This window comes from Myotis daubentonii, chromosome 17, assembly GCF_963259705.1.
Source record: "Myotis daubentonii chromosome 17, mMyoDau2.1, whole genome shotgun sequence".
Taxonomy (NCBI): domain Eukaryota; kingdom Metazoa; phylum Chordata; class Mammalia; order Chiroptera; family Vespertilionidae; genus Myotis; species Myotis daubentonii.
The window spans coordinates 15,624,603-15,644,255 of record NC_081856.1 but is presented as its reverse complement, the minus strand read 5'-3'; the positions used below and the strand labels follow the sequence as shown (position 1 = coordinate 15,644,255).

The window sequence follows — 19,653 nt, the reverse complement described above, 5'->3', positions numbered from 1 at the left end:
TGGGAGAGACTTGCAGGGGAGGCACATTTTTAAGCCCCTTTTCCAGCTCTGGGCAGGCGCTTGTGAGACTGTGTTAAAGGAGCCAGAACTGACTCCTCCTCCATCCCAGGCCTGGCCATGTGGCGTGAAGACACCCAGAGAAGTTGACTGCACCCCAAAGTATTTCTATTGTTTTTAAGAGCCTAGAAACTTCCCTTTGCTCCCAGTGACCCAGCGGCTTATTGATGGAGGCTTCCCAGTGTGGCCGAGAAGGAATTGGAAGGCGATGCTGACAGATGTTTAACCCTGAATTAAACCCGATGGTGGCTCATATTTTCTGCTGTTTCACAATTTAATCTTAAATCTTTAGTCGAATCTGTGTAAAACCTTGGGACACGAAGCCAGTGATGCGGTCCTGTGCAAAGTGTTTCATGGGCACGAACATCTAATGTTCCGGGAACCCCTCCGAGCCAGGCATCACGATGGTCCCCGGTGATGGTTCATGTCCTGTGTCAGTTCAGTTAGGGCCGCGCGAGCCACATGCGGCTCTTTGGCCCCTTCAGTGTGGCTCTTCCACAAAATACCACGTGCGGTCGTGCACATACAGTGCGATTGAAACTTCGTGGCCCATGCGCAGAAGTCAGTATTTTGTGGAAGAGCCACACTGAAGGGGCCAAAGAGCCGTGTGTGGCTCGCAAGCCGTGGTTTGCTGAGCCTCAGTTTGCCGACCACTGGGTTAGGCCATGGTACTCAGGGGACCCAGTTTCGGCCAAACACCACTCCAGACGTTGCTGGGAAGGTATGTTTTCGATGAGATGAAGCTTTAAATCAGTTGACTTTTGAGTAAAGCAGCTTACCTTCCACAATGGGGTGGGCCTCACCCCATCAGCTGAGGCCTTAAGAAATAATTTTTGAGGAAGAGGGAATGCTGACTCCAGACTGCTTTTGGCCTTGGGGCTCCAGCATCAGCTCTTCACCTGGGTCTCCACCCTCAGGGCTGTTCTGCCGATTTCAGACTGGCTGGCCCCCATGATCACACCTAACAACTCCTGAAAATCAGTCGCTCTCTCCCCACAGACCCCCGAGATTTCCCCAGACAAGCCTGACTAGTTAGTACCTCTCCATTTTATGGCTGGCGAAGCAGTCTCGGAGAGAGAAGATAACCGGCCACAGGCCAGGCAGCTAGTTAGTGGCAGGGCAGGTTGCAGGCTGCTCTTCCCTGCAGCGCCACCCCCTTTCCAGTCAAAGTCGCGTCCCTGTTCCTTCCCAGCCTGTGGCCAGCAACCACACGAGGGGCACGTGAAGAGTGGGTTGAGTTTAATCCTGTCATCGGTTTATTGCAAAGCTTTGCACTGCAGCCCGCGTGAAGGAAACCGATTTGCTGGGACGAATGTGGCCACCAATGTGTTATTTCCCTTCATCTAAACAGAGCCTCAGGCACACTTCATTGATCATGCCTCTGAGCTGAAAGGTTGCCTTAGTGCTGGCCAGCAAATATTATGTTTCTCAGGCAGCCCTGTGCTGTCAGCCACGTTTCCTGATGTACTCTGATTAGATATATAAACAGCTTCAGTCAAACAGAGCCGCGCTTTGCTGTTAGAAATATAAGATAAGGCCTCCATAAAGATTCATCAACAGCAGTGATGCTGTCCAAGTTAGGCCTGCGCCCTCGGAGCTTACAGCCTTTTTTTTTTTTTTTTTTTTGATGTGTAAGAAGGTTCAGTAAGCAAAGAACCATGATTTATAATCATGTTTTAATAGTGGCTGGTGTGTGGCTAGGGGACACCTTGGGGAGAAGAAAGGGTTAAGACAGCCATGGGCAAACTACGGCCCGGGGGCCGGATCCGGCCCGTTTGAAATGAATAAAACTAAAAAAAAAAAAAAAAAAAAAAGACCGTACCCTTTTATGTAATGATGTTTACTTTGAATTTATATTAGTTCACACAAACACTCCATCCATGCTTTTGTTCCGGCCCTCCGGTCCAGTTTAAGAACCCATTGTGGCCCTCGAGTCAAAAAGTTTGCCCACCCCTGGGTTAAGAGGATTGAGCAGGGTCACAAGGTGGCCTTGCATGAAGGACCCAGCATGTGGTGGCATAAAAGTAACAGTCAGTTTGTATCTGCTATGAAGTGTCACCTGTCCCAGCTGAGAACAGGGAAGTGGGCCACTGCCTGCCAGGTGCAGAGGCTTAGGAAGGTAGAACCCAGACTCCCCTGAAATGCAAATGAGTGAGTCAGTGAGGAAAATGAAGCCATCCAAAGCAAACATGTTATACCTGCATACCTTCATACCTTCCATGTGCCTGTTTCCCATACATCTTGTATTATAAACAAGTACAAGGTGGGAAAAGGTTAGGAATTTTATTATAGCCGAGTGTTTAATTGGCATACATTTCAAAATACTCCTCTAACATTTGTGCCAAGGATGGACTAAGTGACCTAAAGGATTTTCCCAGCTCCAGGTTTCTTTGAACAAGAACATATGCCTTTTTTTCTTTTTCTTTTTTTAATATATTTTTATTGATTTCAGAGAGGAAGGGAGAGAGATAGAAACATCATGATGAGAGAGAATCATTAATCAGCTGCATCCTACATGCCCCACTGGGGATCTAGCCCACAACCCGGGCATGTGCCCTGACAGGGAATCAAACCCTGATCTCCTGGTTCATAAGTCAATGCTCAACCACTGAGCAACACAGGCCAGGCAGCCTTTTCTAGATAATTTTAGGTATTTTTTTTCTCAGAAAGATAAAAAGGATTGTCAACATCAGTGTTAAGGGAGGAAAAATGAGGTGAGTAAGAGGACTATCCACAGTTGCCTGGTGGGGAAATGTAAGACGTTAACATACTGGATGAAGTTTTAATGTGCTTTGCTATGTAAACACTGAGTGGCCAGATTTTTAAGACCAACCTGACATTTGTAGGCAAATTAGCCGTACACTGCATCGTATGGGATATGGAAGCCGAAGGCCTGTTCAAACACCTTTGCTGTCTGCAGTTATCAAGATAAAACGTCTCCAATTCGCACAGGAACACAAGGATTGGACAGTTGAGCTTTGGAAAAAAGTCATGTGGTCCGATGAATCATGTTTCCAGTTGCATCATGCAGATGGCAGAGTGAGAATATGGCGGAAACAGCATGAAAGCATGCACCCCACATGCATGAGTAGAACCCTTCAAGCTGGTGGGGGCAATGTTATGGTTTGGGGCATGTTTTCCTGGCATGATTTAGGCCCTTTATTCGTGTGGAACAATGTCTGAATAGCACAACATACCTAAGTATCATTGCTGATCAAGTTCATCCTATCATGTTGATGGCGTATCCCAGTGGAGATGGCTTCTTCCAACAAGACAACGCACCATGCCACGGTGCTCATATTGTGCAGGAGTGGTTTCAAGAACATGAGGAAGACTTTACCTTGCTTAGGTGGCCCCCACAATCACCAGATCTCAATCCAATTGAGCATTTGTGGGACGAAGTTAAAAGAGCCATCAGGCAGCTGGTTCCACAACCATCAAATCTCACAGAACTGGACAGTGCTATTCATCAGGCATGGTGTCAGATTGCTCGCATCACCTTTCAACATCTCGTGGAGTCAATGCCAAGAAGAATCGCCACAGTATTGAAGGCAAAAGGTGGCCCAACGAAGTACTGGAAGGCAAAAGGTGGCCCAACGAAGTATTGAAGGCAAAAGGTGGCCCAACGAAGTATTATGATGGAGTGGTCATAATAATCTGGCCACTCTGTGTGTGTGTGTGTGTGTGTGTGTGTGTATCTGTATCTATCTATATATATATATATATATATATATATATATATATATATATATATATATTTCCCACATTCAAAGGCTGTTAAATCGCATTGTTTACCCATATCTTCAGAAAAAAATCACTTCTACTGTCATGGTAAACAACCTGCTTCCCTATTTATAATGGTCTGGCCCTCTAGCAACTTCAGCACGAAATTATAGCTAATTTGCCTACAAACGTCAGGTGGTCATAATAATCTGGCCACTCAGTGTATGTAATTTCTAAAGGATATTTTGCTCGCATACAGAGTGGATTACTCACACTTTAATGATCATTTATGAATTTCCTAAATTAACCAATACAATTTCTACTCAATACTAAAAGTAATCGCTAACATTTGTTGAGCATTTACTGTGTACCCAGCACTGTTCCAAGCACTTTATAAAAATTAGCCAAAAACATTTTTTTCAGCAACCAAAGAGCTTGCTGCTCCCCCGCCACCCCGCCTTAATCTTAGCCCATAGAATTATACATGCTAAATGCAAACCTTTCTTGAATTAAATAATATTCTCCCAGGTTGACACCTGGTTTGGATTAACATTAAATATAAATATCTTTTATTCTTCAGAGATGGTAGCTTTATTTTCTTGGAATTATTGTAACTAGTGGTTTCTATGTCTCTGAGCATGAAAATCAGGTGAAGAACTTTCCCAAACTGCCAGTTCCTGCGCCAGACACCCCACTGCTGATTCTCTGAGGGTGGGACTAGGAGTCTGTGTTCTAACAAGGAATATGCTATTTTTAATCCCCATCTCAGAAGAAGTAACTGAGTCACAGTTAAATAACAGCCTGAAGATGCACTAGCAGTAAGTGGTATTTCTGAATGCGAACACTGGATGATTGTAGGTTTTTAAAAAATTGTTCTTTAGCTGGTCTTTGTGCCATTTGTGCTTCTATGACAAGCAGCATCTTTTCTTTGTACAAGGAACTCATACTAAAAGTGAAAGTGATATGAGGCTGCACTGAAGATACACTGGGGAGCATGGGCCACCTCTCAGGCTTCCAGAGAAATGCATGCCTATGGACTGTCTTCCGATCTTTCCTTCAGATCAAATACCCTTAGGCTTGGTTTACACATGCAAATGGGTTTCTATGATTGGAATGACTGAGAGAGCCCCTCAGACTGAGGTAGGTCCATGTGGGTCTGAATCTAGGAACTCGGCTGTAGGCTGTAGAGAGGTCTGGGACCAGTCCTGTTAGGGGAGGAAAGACAAGCCCAAAGCTAGAAGCAGAAGCCCAGGGTGCCAGTCCTGTCCCAGTCATGGGTCCCTTCCTGTCTGCACAGCCCTGAGCAAATCTCAAGGCCTCTCTGAGATCACTTCTAGCTGTTGCCTTTGACATTTCAGGATCGCCCGCACCCCTCCCCTCCTCCCACCCCCCCCACCCCCACCCCCCCACTTCCCCCTCTGAAGGACAGTGCCCCGGGCATTGTCTGATGAGGTCCACAGCTTCCCCAAATGAAGGCTCTGAGCAGAGGTTTGGGGCAAGGATTTCATGAGCCCATTTGGGAATAAATGCTAATTCGTCAAGAGGGACAAAAAGCGAGTCTCTGATAAAAACCCAGGAATGGAGAGCCTTGGAAAAGGCTCACCTTCTGTTCCAATCGGCTTGTTTGACATGGCACTACCGCTCCGAGCCGCGGGTGTTAGGGAAGGACAGTGCACTGCGGAACCAACACTTGGTTCTGCGTGTCATTTTTAAAGTTCCAACAACATAGTTTCCCACATTTTCTCAGGAAAGGAATTTCATTTTATAAACATTATGCTCAAGGCCTTTACTGTAACAGTAAGTCATTTCCTTAATTTTGTCTTAATTCCCAAGTACACAATGCAGCGATAAACAGGTCTGGCCTTTAACCATTTGAAGCTCTGAAGTATTTCTGTACAGATCCAGGAACACTGCAGGCAGAGTGCACAGGGCAAAAGAGATCAGGCTCCCGCATGTTCCAGCGTGTTCTTCGGTGGCAATCTCCTGTTTATTCAAGGTAAAGAAGGGTCTTGCTACCACAGACTGGAATCAGACATAGCCGCTTGCACCCATGAGAGCTGAAGTTAAAGGACCATCACTGTTTTTCAAACAAGCTGTGTTTACTCTGACCTCTCCAGGTCTAGCCCAGCCCATTTCCTCGTCATGTTTATGCAGCATTCTCTGTTTACATATTTCTTCCCAAACCCTGATGGCAGCTCCACATGTGGTGACTTTTCACCTCCATGAGGTAGCACCACCTTTTCCTTATATGTCACATGGCACATTGATGAAAGAGCATAGTAATTGCCAAATGCATTCTCTTCTGCTGCTCACTGTCCGTTGATTACCTAGTACCATCTGAAATAGAAGTGAAATAGGCGACGGTTCCATTCATAAAGAAATAGGACAATTTTTTTGCATCCCCACCTTTACAAAATTCAATTCATCCCACCCTCCAGGTTAGGTTTAGGCCAGCGGTTCTCAACCTGTGGGTCGCGACCCCTTTGGTGGTCGAACAACTCTTTCACAGGGGTCGCCTAAGACCATCCTACATATCAGATATTTACATTACGATTCATAACAGTAGCAACATTACAGTTATGAAGTAGCAACGAAAATAATTTTATGGTTGGGTCACAACATGAGGAACTGTATTTAAAGGGCCAGAAGGTTGAGAACCACTGGTTTAGGCCTTTGCTCCCCACTTCTTACTATGATGTCTTTCAAAATGCAACTGCAATTGGTGAGTAAGCCTTTTGCCCTCAAATCAAGTACCTAGCAAATGCTCATTTTTGGTTTCTGACTCATCTTCCTATTTTCAGATGCAGTGCTAGGTGGACTTACAGAAATGCAAAGTAAGGAGGTAGTTCAAGAATTAGCAGAAGTTCCTTAATGAGAAAATTGATCTAGGCTTGAGGGACCTCCATGGGGGTAGCTCGAACACATTTTGTGAGGGTATCTTATAATTTTGTGACTAGACCTGTGAATGAGCCCATGCACAGTAACAGGAGATAAGTAGACCAGGTCTTCTGGAAATTCTAGAGAACAGTTAAGCAATGACGGTTTTCGGTTTCTGTTTCTATTCTGATGCAGTTTTAATTCCTGTAGGGCCTTATAGACTTTTATATAGCCCTGAATACTGGTCCTCTTCTCCAGGCTTATCAGCCTTGGGCTATGACATCGGGGGAACAATTCTTTGTGGTGGGAGCTGTCCTGCACGTCGTAGGATGTTGAGCACTATACTCATCAGATGTAAATAGCATTTCACCACCAAAATGTCCCTGTCCCCCATTCTCTGCCCTCCATTGGATGCCACCACTTTAATCTTACACTTCTCAAGTCCTGGGGGGCGGAGTAGGGAGCAGGCTGCATCTCCACCAAATGGGTAAAGGTAGGTACTTCCTATTGGCCACATGTGGACCTTAGAGAAGGAACTCAGTCACTACCCATTTTGTAGAGAACCCCTTCCTGGAGAATGAGGCACCTCGGCCAGAAATGGCTGGATATAGAAGTTTGCATATAGAAAGTACGGGGTGCGAGACAGCAGCCAGCAGGAGAGGAGACACAATCCACACCAGGGAACTGCAGTGAGAGGCCCCCAGTAGATGTTCAGGAACTCACAGTAGCATTCCATGGAAGCGTCCACTTTGGATGTCTACCATACCCACAGGGAACAGATGTTTGGGCTGCACTAATCAGTGAAAACTTTCCCCCTCCCCTCCCTGTAGGAGCCAGAGGCAGCAGACTGAACGTGGGAGGAGAGGTTGATGATAAAAGAGAGGAGGGGCCGAGGATGACACATCCTCTCCACACTGCAGGCTTCTCAGGCCAGCCAGGCTAGGCCAGGGCAATCAGGTTAAATTAGGTGAGAGCCTTTGGTTTTCAGAGTGAACTTTTTATTAGCTAACAGTGACTGGATGGAGGCAAAAGAAATGAGTCCTCAGTGTGCCTTTGTAGGGTCAGCCTTAGAGTGAATTACCTGCAGTTTGTAATTTGCCTGGTCTTCAGCACTGTCACGGGCATGTTCCCAACTCTGAGATCCTCAAAGTAAGTGGAAACAACGCACATCCTGCATTAAATTGTCATCATGAGATGGAGCAGACATTCAGTAGGAAAATAAAATGCCCTAAAGAAGAAAAATATTGGCTTCTGTTCACAGGTGGCCTGAAAGTTGTCCCGGCCCCACCCTTTTTGGTTTCTTCTCCTGTAAACCATTGACTTTCCCAGGTATGTTCTTGCTTCTTACAGTTCCTTTAACGTCTCCATCCTGTAGCCTATGGTGATGAGACACATCACTGTCCAGTGTTCTTTTTAGACTCGGTGGGAAGGGAACAGCCACAAAGCTACTGTATCACCACCACCATCATCATCATCATTATCATCATCATCATCCCCCTGGTGTAACGAGGTAATTTTAAGTGGTTTTCAGATAAGACATTAAGTAATGTCAAACCACCCACTGATGAAGTTATTTCCTTTTCATTTGATGGCCTCCTGGATGTTGCCGGGTGGCACCGGTCATACCTGTTGACATTTCATCTTTGAGCAGATCTCAAGCTCAGAGCTGGCATTCAATAGCATTGTTCTGTTTTCATTGCATTATTTTTATGATCGCTTTCTATTTATTACAAACAATATTGCCTTTATTAATGGTAGTGTTTAAAGTATTCTTTAGAGCAGCGGTTCTCAACCTATGGGTCGCAACCCCTTTGGGGGTCAAACGACCCTTTCACAGGGGTCACCTAAGACCATCGGAAAACACATATATAAATACATATTGTTTTTGTGATTAACCACTATGCTTTAATTATGTTCAATTTGTAACAATGAAAATACATCCTGCATATCAGATATTTACATTATGATTCATAAGCCCTAACTGGTTTGGCTCAGTGGATAGAGTGTCGGCCTGCGGACTCAAGGGTCCCAGGTTCGATTCCAGTCAAGGTCATGTTCCTTGGTTGCGGGCACATACCCAGTAGGGAGTGTGCAGGAGGCAAACCTCAATAAGCCAAATGTTTCAAACCTCAATAAGCTCCAGAAGAATGCTCTGCCCCCTGTGGGACCCCACCACCACTGGCTGGCAACCTGATTGGCACAGGTGGCCAGGCAAGTAATCCTTCCCACATCGGATGGAGAGGAGGAAGTGACACCCACTGGTGCCTCCACTACCCTGGTATCAAATGCCCTGGCTCCCTCCCTGGCCTCACAGCCCAGTTAGTCATTGGCTATACCCATTGCATCCTGCTCAGCAACCAGGAGGGGGCGCCTTCATGGGACATGCTGGTCTCCAGTGGTGCAGTGGCTAACAGCAGGGGCTCTTGTCAATGGCCTAACACTCCCACTGGCTGATTTTGAAATGGCAGTGTCTGAAACGGGGCTGGCACATTCCTGAGGATGGGGCACTTACTCCTGGAGCCAGTAGCAGCAGGCTCCAGCACCCTCTGCAAGTCATCCCCACTGCAAGAATGTCACTAGCCCTTCCCTAGTCTGTTTTCTTCTAAACTTTAAGCTCCAGAGAGAAGAAACCACATCTGTTTTATTCACCACTAGGGGCCCAGTGTATGAATTTGTGCACCTTGAAAGGAACTGTGGGTCCTGAGACTGTGGGCACAGGGGCAGGTCTTGGCACATCCTCCAAGCCCCCACCCAGCCCCTCCCGCCATGACCCCAGGTCCCCTGTCTGCCAGCAGCCCCACTCTCACTGCCGCCACTCCCAGGTGCTGATGGTGTCGGCCCCACTCTCACCCACTGAAGGTGTGGGGAGATTGGGGCTGGTGCCAGCAGCAGGTGCAAGCAGGGCCAGCGTCATCAGTGGGTGCAAACAGCAGCTGCTGCCCCAATCGCCCCTCAGGAGCAGGGGGAGGTGGAGAAGCCCTGAGGGGCAATCGGGGCCAGCAGCCGCTGCTCGCACCTGCTGATGGCACCAAGCAATTGGGGCCAGAACTGGGCACCGGTGGGAGCAAAGAATTTTCAGTAACCACCAGAGGCTCACCCCGATGACAGCAACCAGCACCTCACCTTAGTCTGGTGCCCTCGCTCACCTGCTCCGCCATCCCGCCACGGCTGAGGCCCGCCATGTTCCACACTCTGCCACCTGCTGCGGATGCCGGCCATGTTCCACCCGTGCCCCATGGTGATCAGTGCACATCATAGCGACCGGTTGTTTGGTTGTTCCACCATTCGGTCTATTTGCATAGTAGCTTTTTATTATATAGGATGGTAACCCCTAGCTGATGCCCCACAGAGTTATTGGCCACTATGTATTGGTGAGGCTCTGAGGTTAAAAGGAATCCCCTCAAGGGCCCCAGTTCTTCAGATTTTAAAGACTTGGAAAAAAATTTATATCTATATCTCCAGTTGCAGGCTCCATCTGTTGCAGAAGACCAAAGAAATACCAAGCATGCTTCCTAGAGTAAGGGCGGACCCCGTTTATTAATACTAGTGGACTCCGGGAATAATTTCCAAATCAGAGTGAAGAAACATGCAGAGGGCTTCACTTTTTATAATCTTTGGGGGTCTTTGTCTTGCAGATGTGGTTCTGCCCCCTTTTGTGTGCTTACAGGAAGGCCCCCAGGTGTTGGGGGTCCCCAGGCCATATCCGATTATCTGTCCTAAGGCAAGTGATAATGACCTCCCCGCCCTGCCCCCAGTTTTTATGGCCTGACACACCTTGCAAGACCAGTTTCCTCCTCACATCCCCAGTGTGGGCTGTGCAGGAGGCAGCCAATCCATGATTATCACTTGCTCACTCCCACCGGTGTACTCCCTGTCTCTCTAAATTTGTCTCTCTCTCCAGTCCCTCACATGGGGTTGAACAAGCCTCTATGACATGAGCTGCAGTTTCATGGTCTAGCACTGAGGGAGACCAATAGACAGAGAGGAAGTCAGGCCTTCAATTCAAATGAATCCCGACATCGCCCTGCGTGAGCTCAGATCCTGACACAGATGTTGCCTCAGCTGAGACCACAGCCCATGTCCTGAGAGACAATGTCCTGGCAGAAGCACCCAGCTGAGGCGGGCTGGATTCCTCACAGCCAGAAAGTGGGAGAAAGTGTGTGCTTGTTGGTTAAACCACTGACATTGGGGTAATGTTGTCACGTAGCCGCAGATCACTAATGCAGTTGTCTCCACACCGGGCCTTGAGCCTGACCTCTCCTCCCGTATCTCTTCTTACAAAACCTTTGTGGATATTTGTCCATTTCAGAGACCAGATCGAACAAAGCTGTCTCTGCCGTGAGGCTAAGACTTACCCTCAGTAGCTACAACTGGAGATGAACAAGACATTGAATCTTTTATCAAAATTTGGTTTAGCTACCTTAGGGGTTGGCACCTGACTTAAAGCACCGTCAAGTCTCACAAGTTTATTTATTACAGGTCTTATCCGAGCCTTTATTAAGCCGGTGTGCATTGTGAACCAGGAGTGGGGGTGTTAGAGTAGGTAGCATTTCCATATTTGACCAGAGGTTTTTTATTATTTATTTATTTTTAATATATTTTTTATTGATTTCAGAGATTAAGGGAGAATGAGAGAGAGATAGAAACATCAATGATAAGAGAGAATCATTGATTGGCTGCCTCCTGCACACCCCACCATGGGGGTCGAGTCCGAACCTGGGCATGTGCCCTGACTGGAATCAAACAATGACCTCCTGGTTCATAGGTCAGTGCTCAACCACTGAGCTATGCCGGCCAGGCAGACTAGAGGTTTTTAAATTATGGATCCAGTGGTAACAGTGTGAAGTCTTCACAAGAGCAGTGTGCTGAGCCTGTGATGTGCATGGAAACCACCAGGCCATCTGGGTCGCATCAGGTGCTGCTTTTCTGAGATTCTGCATTTCTAACAAGCCCTGGGGATGCTCGCGCTACTGGCCCACTATGCATAGTAAGGCACTAGGACATACTAGGGTCGAGAAGAAATATTCACCACCCAGCAAGAGGGCAAATGACTCCACTGAAGCACATCTTACTCCCGGTGAGGACCACTGTTTAAACAAGGATGCTATCCAGAGGGGACAGGAGAATGTGGGGCAAACCCACATGAAGAGCAAGCTCTGGAGGACGCTAAGGGCAAGAGGAAATGTGAAGGACGAGCTTATGCAGGGCAGGTCTCATTCAGCTGACGTTCAGGTGGTGAGTTTGTTGGGGAAGGGACATGGGGTGGTCAAATAGCCCCTCTATTGGCATATGGACTAAGGTAGCTTCATTTTTTGTCATTAAAACCTAGGTAAGGGGGGAAGAAAGCCAGACCCAGTACTGGTTCAGATCTAGTTACTCTTGTCTCTTTACCCACAAACTCAAGTTGCATGGGTTACTCTTTAATTTATTGTTCAGAACGGGATATTAATGTCAGACACTGGAAGGGGAAAAGCTGGCAGACATAAAAATAGGTTAGGCTGGGTCAGGTGAGGAGCTCACACCACGCAACACTCAGGGAGTTAAAGGTTCATAAACTCTTCCCTCTCCTGCAGACATACCCTCTTTCTGGCCAGGCTCTGTTCTCGTCTGGGAACCTCGGCTTGGCACACGTGTTACTGCAGCTGCAGCGGCTGCTGCAGCGGCTGCTGCTCTCTGCTGGCTGCCTTGCCTAGGAGGCTCTCTCCGGTTCCTTGGCAACTGTGTTTTAATAAACTGTGGGTCACACGATTCATAAATGTAGAGCTAGGATTAGCCTAATGGAGGTGTGTTAAGGTTCTCCCACAGCGTCTACCAATGATTCATTTCTACCAGTTATAGCTTGACATATTTTGATAACTTATTTGAAACAAAAACTTTAGTAATTCACAACTTCCTAATAGATCAAAACCTCAATCAGGGTAAAGCACTGTTTTTGCCTATGTTTCATTTTCCTTGAGTTATTTCTATTAAGTTCATTTTGTCACTCCTGTTGTTTACATTTTATATTTTTCTTTGCTCATCTTTCTGTAATGCTAATTTAGATTATTCTCTAGGAATTAAAATTTTAAACCCAAATGGAGAGTATTTTGCCTTCAGTGATTTTTATGTTTGTGATCAGGATTTATAGGTTTTATTTGTATAGTCTTGTTTATGCTTTTGGATTTTTGTGGGTCTTGATGCTTTTCCTTTTTTAAAGCTTTTTTTATATTGTTTGTTTATTTTCTTCTTTTAGTGTACTGATAGATAGTTATTCTATTTAAATTGTGTTTATGGTTACAATTTTTAAAAGGAATTATCCAACCTAGGCTTCAAATGTCAGGTATGAAACAGTATCTTTAACTTTGATTTGAATAGAATGGACTCCTTGCTGAGAAGAATGGGTGATTTAGAATGTTTACCATCCCCTGCTCACTCCCCCCGCCCCCACACACACACCTCCCACCTTTGAAATGCAAACACCTGGTTTTTGTAATTGTAAGAGCCTTTGTTGCTCAATGCTGAAGGCATACTCGGCAGTTACACAGCGCTTGGTCTTTGAAATGTACAGGTTAGTCATCTCCCCATAAATGTGTGTGCTGTGTCGTGTGTGCATATCACGCTAGTGTTCCACCTCTGGGAACTTTTGTTAATTAGTGAGAATTCATAGGGGTCTCTTCTTCCAAAGGTTAGGCTCAGGTATGATCAGTTAAAAATAAGTTTTAAAATATCACAAAACAGCCATCCAATGCCCAGCATTGGAGGGAAACATTCTTTCACATTTCTGCCCTGCGTTTTATTGCTCTTGTCTTATCTGGTGGAATTGTCACATGTCAAATGGTGCTCCTCATTATGGTGAAAAATGAAATGAAAGGTGCTTTCCCCCCATTACCTTCTGTCCTGAAGCAGCCAAAATATACACACAGGGCAGCAGGACAGTTTGCCTTTCTCGAACTTGTTTGAAAAGCACAGCGCAGGCAGGCTGAGTCCAGCTGGGAATTCCCTGGGTCCCCGGTGTCATTAGCAGTGCAGGGCCGAGGCCACCCCGAGCTGACTTTTTGGAATATTTACATGGTAAGGTTAAGTTGGAGGTGTATTTTTGTTCGTGTTGCCTTAAGTCTTCTCCTTTTAAGGTTATGATAGCTGCTTCGAGACTAAGTGGTTATTTTTCTTTATCAGTGACACATTTTTTCTTTCATTCGAAAGCATCTGATACTTCTTGCCTTTAATCAAAAATTGTAATTACACATATAAAACTATGTATATTAATATAACTGTTAGTGGAGAATTGCGTGGATTTCCCTTCTCCTTTGCTAGTGGAGTGTGGTTTGGGGTCGCCGCTAGAGTAAGAATTTCCGGAGGCCCCCAAGGGAGGATGAGATGTAGTAGAAAGCTTTGTTTACATAGAATTACATCCCTGGGTTGCAGAAGCCCCATTTCCCTTAAACCAGTCCTGGAAAACGTGCAGCCGGGGATCCAGCAGAGCTTAAAAGCAAAGCCAGTGTCCAGTGTTTCCGTTCCAGGGTGGAGTTGAATCCGGCACAGCGTCAGGCTAGTAGTCCATCAGTCCAGTGTGTGTGGGGTCCACATGACTGTGGGCCATGTGGGCAAGTGTGAGCACTGCACAAGCCAAGAGTCAGCAAAAGCAGCGAGAGAGCAAGAGAGAGAGAGAGCCAAGAGAAGGGAAGGGACTCCTTTGTTCAGGAGCGTGTGTGGGGTGCACACAATGGTAGTCAGCAGTTGTTGGAAGCCCTGTACTAGATGGACAGAAGGTGACACGGTCATATCTTGTAGACAGAATGCCCATTGTAAAGAGGTAAGATAGAGAGCAAGAACCAGCATGATAGCACCTCTATAAATAAAAGCACACCCCAAACAACACTGTTCAACATAACACAAGGATACATACATGGCCAAAGACCAAAGTGGGTGTCTCCTGGGGAATAAACATGAGAATTGGTGCAAAGAGGAACATAAATTAGGAGCAGTACCTTGAGTGGGATGAATGCAGTTACATCATTTCCAGCCCCTTATTCATGGATCAGAGTTCTATCTGCCTTTTGTCTAAAATGAGTTTCATATATTTTGTCCAGTAGTTGTCTGATGGGGAGGGAAGTTAGTCCAAAGTCCATTATTTATCATAGCTAGAGAAAGAAATGCCTTTTAACCTTTTAAAATTACTTTAGTACGTTTGCATTTCTATTTTCTTCTTCTCTTTCTATTGCAATGTTTTAGTTGTATCATTTCTACACATGGCTTATAAATGGCAGACAAGGGTCATGATCACAGAGAATGGTAAATACCTTTTTCAAATAATTTATATCTTATTTGTCATTTACTGCAGCCTGGATGTTTGTGTTCCCCCAAATTCATATGTTAAAATCCGAAGGTGATTGTATTAAGAGGTGGGGTGTTTGGGAGGTAATTAGGTCAGGAAGGCAGAGCCCTCCTGGGTGAGATTAATGCTCTTATCCAAGAGGTTCCAGAGAGATCCTTCCTTCTTTTCACCATTTGAGAATAAAACAAGTCTGTGACCCTGATGAGGGCCCTCACCCAACCATGTTGACACCCTCATCTAGGACTCCTAGCCTCCACAACTGTTGTTTATTTTAATTTTTTTTTAAAAAAGAGAGAAGCACCTTGAAAAGATGAATGAAGAGGCATGTGACTGACACTGGACATCAAAAGAGAAAAGGGCGTATGCGATGGAGGCATTTTTACAAATCTCAAAAAAACTAAATGCAAAGAACATCTCACAATAATCACTGAGGTGGCTATATAGGTTTTACATTTATTATGATCACTAAGAAACAAAAAATACAGAAATAACACATGCTATCTGTAGTAAAGTCATGCATATCACAAGGCCTGTGGATTTGAGCCTCAGAGTGGCATCAGGTGTGCTGGGAGCAGAAGGGTGGGGCCATTTATTACCGTCAGAACAGAGCACACAGGGTTCCACCCACAGGATCTTCCAACACAAAGGAGTATGCCAAATGGAAGCAGCGAGGCAACTCTGCACTGTCCAATGAATTACACATTATATAATTATCATCATTATCCAGCAAGACTCTAGTATTGACATTTGCATTCTAGCTCACCCGTTACATTTATTACTCCTTATCATCAAAAATGTATGTGCTAGCAAATCACTTTCCACCCATTCAAACAGTGAGGTAAAGTCCAACTTGAACATATCAGCAAGGATATTCCCAATGCAGAGTGACTGGCAGAAAATGTGATTAGAAAGAGATAGTTTACTTCTACACAGGATTTGGCTTCAGAGGGAGGGAAACAGAATCAGCTTACTGCCTTTTCCTCACTCTCTCCACACTGGCGATCAGACCCCAAGTATATATTGTGCATGTGGGTTAATATGCAGGAGATGCACATGCAGGAAGCCCACTGCTAAAGGGTGACTCCTGCTAAGGGTTCTGCGTTTGGGCCCTTACTGCTTTCAGCACGGAATTCCACTTGCTATTCCTTTGCTCCTGCTGCTCTCTCTTATAGCGGTCTTGGAAAGAACTATGGTTATCTTCGTCCTCTGTCTCCGAGATGATTTCCATCTTCTGAATGATGAGTTTAATAAGCTCATGCTGTTTTTCCAGAAGAGAAGTCACGTCCTTCAGCCTAAAGGGACATACAGGTTTCATGAGTTTATTTCAGCCCTCCACATGCACAAGGCCTGGGGACCAGAAGTGCTAACAGGTATCGGGTTACCTGTGCTCAGGTTACAGCCTCCGGACAGTCAGAATCCTGGTCAGGAACACATATTTTCAAAGTATAAGAGATTTTCCTACGGTTATACTATTGGTTCACAGCTGGTTTATTTAGGTTTCCATTTTAAAGATTAAAATACTGTTGCACAGAAAGGTTAAGTGCCTTGAACTCAGGTAAATGAACCCTAAAGCCCTTGCATTTAACCACTGTACACTATGCATCTGCTCCTGGGATCCTCACAGTCTTTCAGAGCTTTGATGTATGACTGGAGATGGCTCATGAGGGATGCAAGCAGCTCAGGATACTGTTGGGTGAGTACCAGCAAATAAGTTGTTGGAGGTTCTAGAAACTCTCTCATGATTCCCAATCCCCTGGCAGCATCATTGAGTTAAAGCATGCCTTAATACAGAAGATAAACACAAATATACAGTGTAACCCTTTACTATGCATCATTATTTAAGACTTTTGAGTTTCTCAAATATGGATAAAAGAAGAAATACATACCGGTATTTCTGCTTCAATATTTCTACTTCTAAAGCTGTATCCGCATTTGGTATTTCTTGTCTTACTTCTTGGGTGCAAAATAATTGGTGAAATATGCACTGTGGGATAAAAGATTAATAGTTACTCAGATTAAACTCAATTCAGAAACTATTTCCTGAACATGTGCCATAACCCAACTTCTGAACCAGGGCGTGCTAGCACAGGTATCTAAAGAGAGCCATGCCCTCAAGGAGCTCACAGTCTGTTGAGAGAAATAGACATGCAAAGAGCTGTATAACAAAATTATACACATAACAGAGCAAAGTACAGGATATATAAATAATACAAATGCAGGGGTAAACTGGAATGGAGGACTGTTTAGGAAAAGGTTTAAGTGAATCATTTTCATGAGGAAATTCTCATGAAAAATGTCCATCATAAGTGGCGGTATTTCATCCTGACCTGTGTTGCTCAGTGATTGGAGCGCTGTGTGCATGAAGGGTATTGGGTTCAATTCCAGGCCGAGGGCACAGCCTGGGTTGCAGGTTACATCAGAGCTACCAGGGTATGTGCAGGAGGCTACAGGGCTATTTATGTGTCTCTCTCAAATTGGTGTTTCTCTCTCTCTCTTTCTCTCTCCCTCCGAAAAGCAATAGAGAAAGTATCCTCAGGTGAGATTAACAACAAAATAAATGGTGGTATTTCACACAATATAAGCTATTTCTCTCAAACTGCTCAGCATCGTATGAAACACAACTGAATTTCACATGGGGACATTTCTGAAATGCTATTTTAATATTTTTAAAATTTAGGATCTTTAAATGATTGGTGAACTAGAGAGGATCGAAGGAAGATGTGAAATGACCAGGAGTGAGGTAATTCTAGGAGTCTAGGCAAGAGGAGGTCACCCAGCAAGTCTGATGGCCTAAACCTGTGATTGACTGATGTAAGGGGATAAGAAGAGGGAGGGGCAATGTCAAGGCTGCCATCTGCACAGGCAAATGGTGTGGATGTTGATTGACATAAGCAACTTTGGAGAAGGATGAGCTTTTCCACCCTTTCTCTGTAGGGGATGTTGGGAGGGAGTGATTTGTGGGAAGAGTGAAAGGCATGAGCTTGTTTTGCAAGAGTTTGTTTTGAACATGCTGAATTTCAGGGACCTCAGACACACCAGGGAAGATGTCAAGTCAACAGCTGGATACAGGGGCCCAGAATGCACAGAAGAGCTGTAGGCCAGAGACATTAATCGCTGAGCTCCTGTGTTAGGTGGTAATTGCAGCCATGGATGTGAGTGAAATCAGATAGGGCGATAGTGTAGAGTCAGAGTAAAGCATAGGCTGACACTTAGGTTCCCTTTATCATGTTATGACTACACAATGAAAACTTATCCTACAAAGAACTCAGAAAAAATATTCATAGAGAGGGGGCCCAGGCATGCTTAAGATTAGCATCCAGTACTTCTGACTCTTAGTATACTTTCCCATTATAATACAGCTAGAAGCCCGGTGCACGAAATTCGTGCACAGGGGTGGGGGGAGGATCCCTCACCCCTGCCTGCACCCTCTCCAATCTGGGACCCCTCAGGGGATGTCCAACTGCCGGTTTAAACCAACAGTCAGACATCCCTCTTGCAATCTGGGACTGCTGGCTCCTAACTGCTCATCTGCCTGCCAGTCGGATCACCCCTAACCACCTCTGCCTGCTGACCTGATTGCCCCCTAACTGCTCCACTGCCTGCCTGATCACCCCTAATTGCCTCTGCCTCAGCCTCTGCCACTATGGCTTTGTCCAGAAGGATGTCTGAAATGATGATCGAAAGGTCTTTTGGTCTAATTAGCATATTACTCTTTTATTAGTATAGATGGCCTGGCTTATTCTCTGTGTATTTTCTATATGTATTCTCCATGGGTGTGTATCTGTGAATATGTACACATGTGTTCTATATAGGCACACAGACACAGACATACATACATCTGCACATATAAGTAAGTGATATGTGATTAGGAAAAACAGCACACCTGCAATGTAAAAAGGATACTTAAATGGTACACCCACCAAGTGTTCTCACAGGGACGTGGCACATGTTTAACACTGAAGCTGTAGCTGAGCCACATGAAGAGAGGCCACTGCACTGCCCATCACTTTCTCATCCTGCACTGTTTTTTTTTCAAACAAGCTTATTTGTTTCCCACAAGCAGAGTGACTCAGGTGTGTAGAAAGGCACCCGTTGGGCCTGGCTAATATGGTTCAGTGGTTGAGTGTAGACCTGTGAACCAGGAGGTCACGGTTTGATTCCCAGCCAGGGCACATGCCCAGGTTGTGGGCTCGATCTCCAGTAGAGGGTTGCAGGAGGCAGCCGATGGATGATTCTCTCTCATCATTGACATTTCTCTCTCTCCCTCCCTCTCCCTTCCTCTCTGAAATAAGTAAAAAATATATTAAAACAAGTAAATAAATAAATAAAAATGAAAAGGCACCCCTTGGGGTACACAGTGAAGCAGTGCCGCACTGTCTATGCCATGACTGTTCCATGTACTTACTAGTAACCCTCGGCTGTATCTGGCTCTGTTGGGATAGACGATGATGGATTTCTGATCCACTTTGCGTAGGAACCAGAGCGGCAGCTTCTTCTCTAAGTTGGTATGGAGTTCCACCTAAAGCGCGTATTGGGTTTATTGATAGGGATCATTCATTAGTAGCTGGAATTCTCACACTGCACAGACGAAAGCATTAGCACAGCAACTGAACACTGACTGCTGTGTCACTGACGGCTGGGCAGCCCGTTTCCTGGGCCCCTGGCAGCCGATCACCTGCCCC

The 19,653-nt window shown here is 45.4% G+C and overlaps 1 protein-coding gene across 1 annotated transcript in view; it reads right to left on the bottom strand.

Annotated features, from left to right (window-relative positions):
- Positions 1-15,313: 15,313 nt before the first annotated feature.
- TRPA1 (transient receptor potential cation channel subfamily A member 1) overlaps positions 15,314-19,653 on the bottom strand; it is a 49,771-nt gene continuing 45,431 nt past the window's right edge. The window contains exons 26-28 of the mRNA XM_059672891.1: positions 19,377-19,490; positions 16,858-16,955; positions 15,314-16,263 (exon numbers count right to left, since the gene is read on the bottom strand). Coding sequence (XP_059528874.1) covers positions 16,059-16,263; positions 16,858-16,955; positions 19,377-19,490 — 417 coding nt within the window. The 3' untranslated portion in view covers positions 15,314-16,058. The remainder of the gene's footprint in view (positions 16,264-16,857; positions 16,956-19,376; positions 19,491-19,653) is intronic.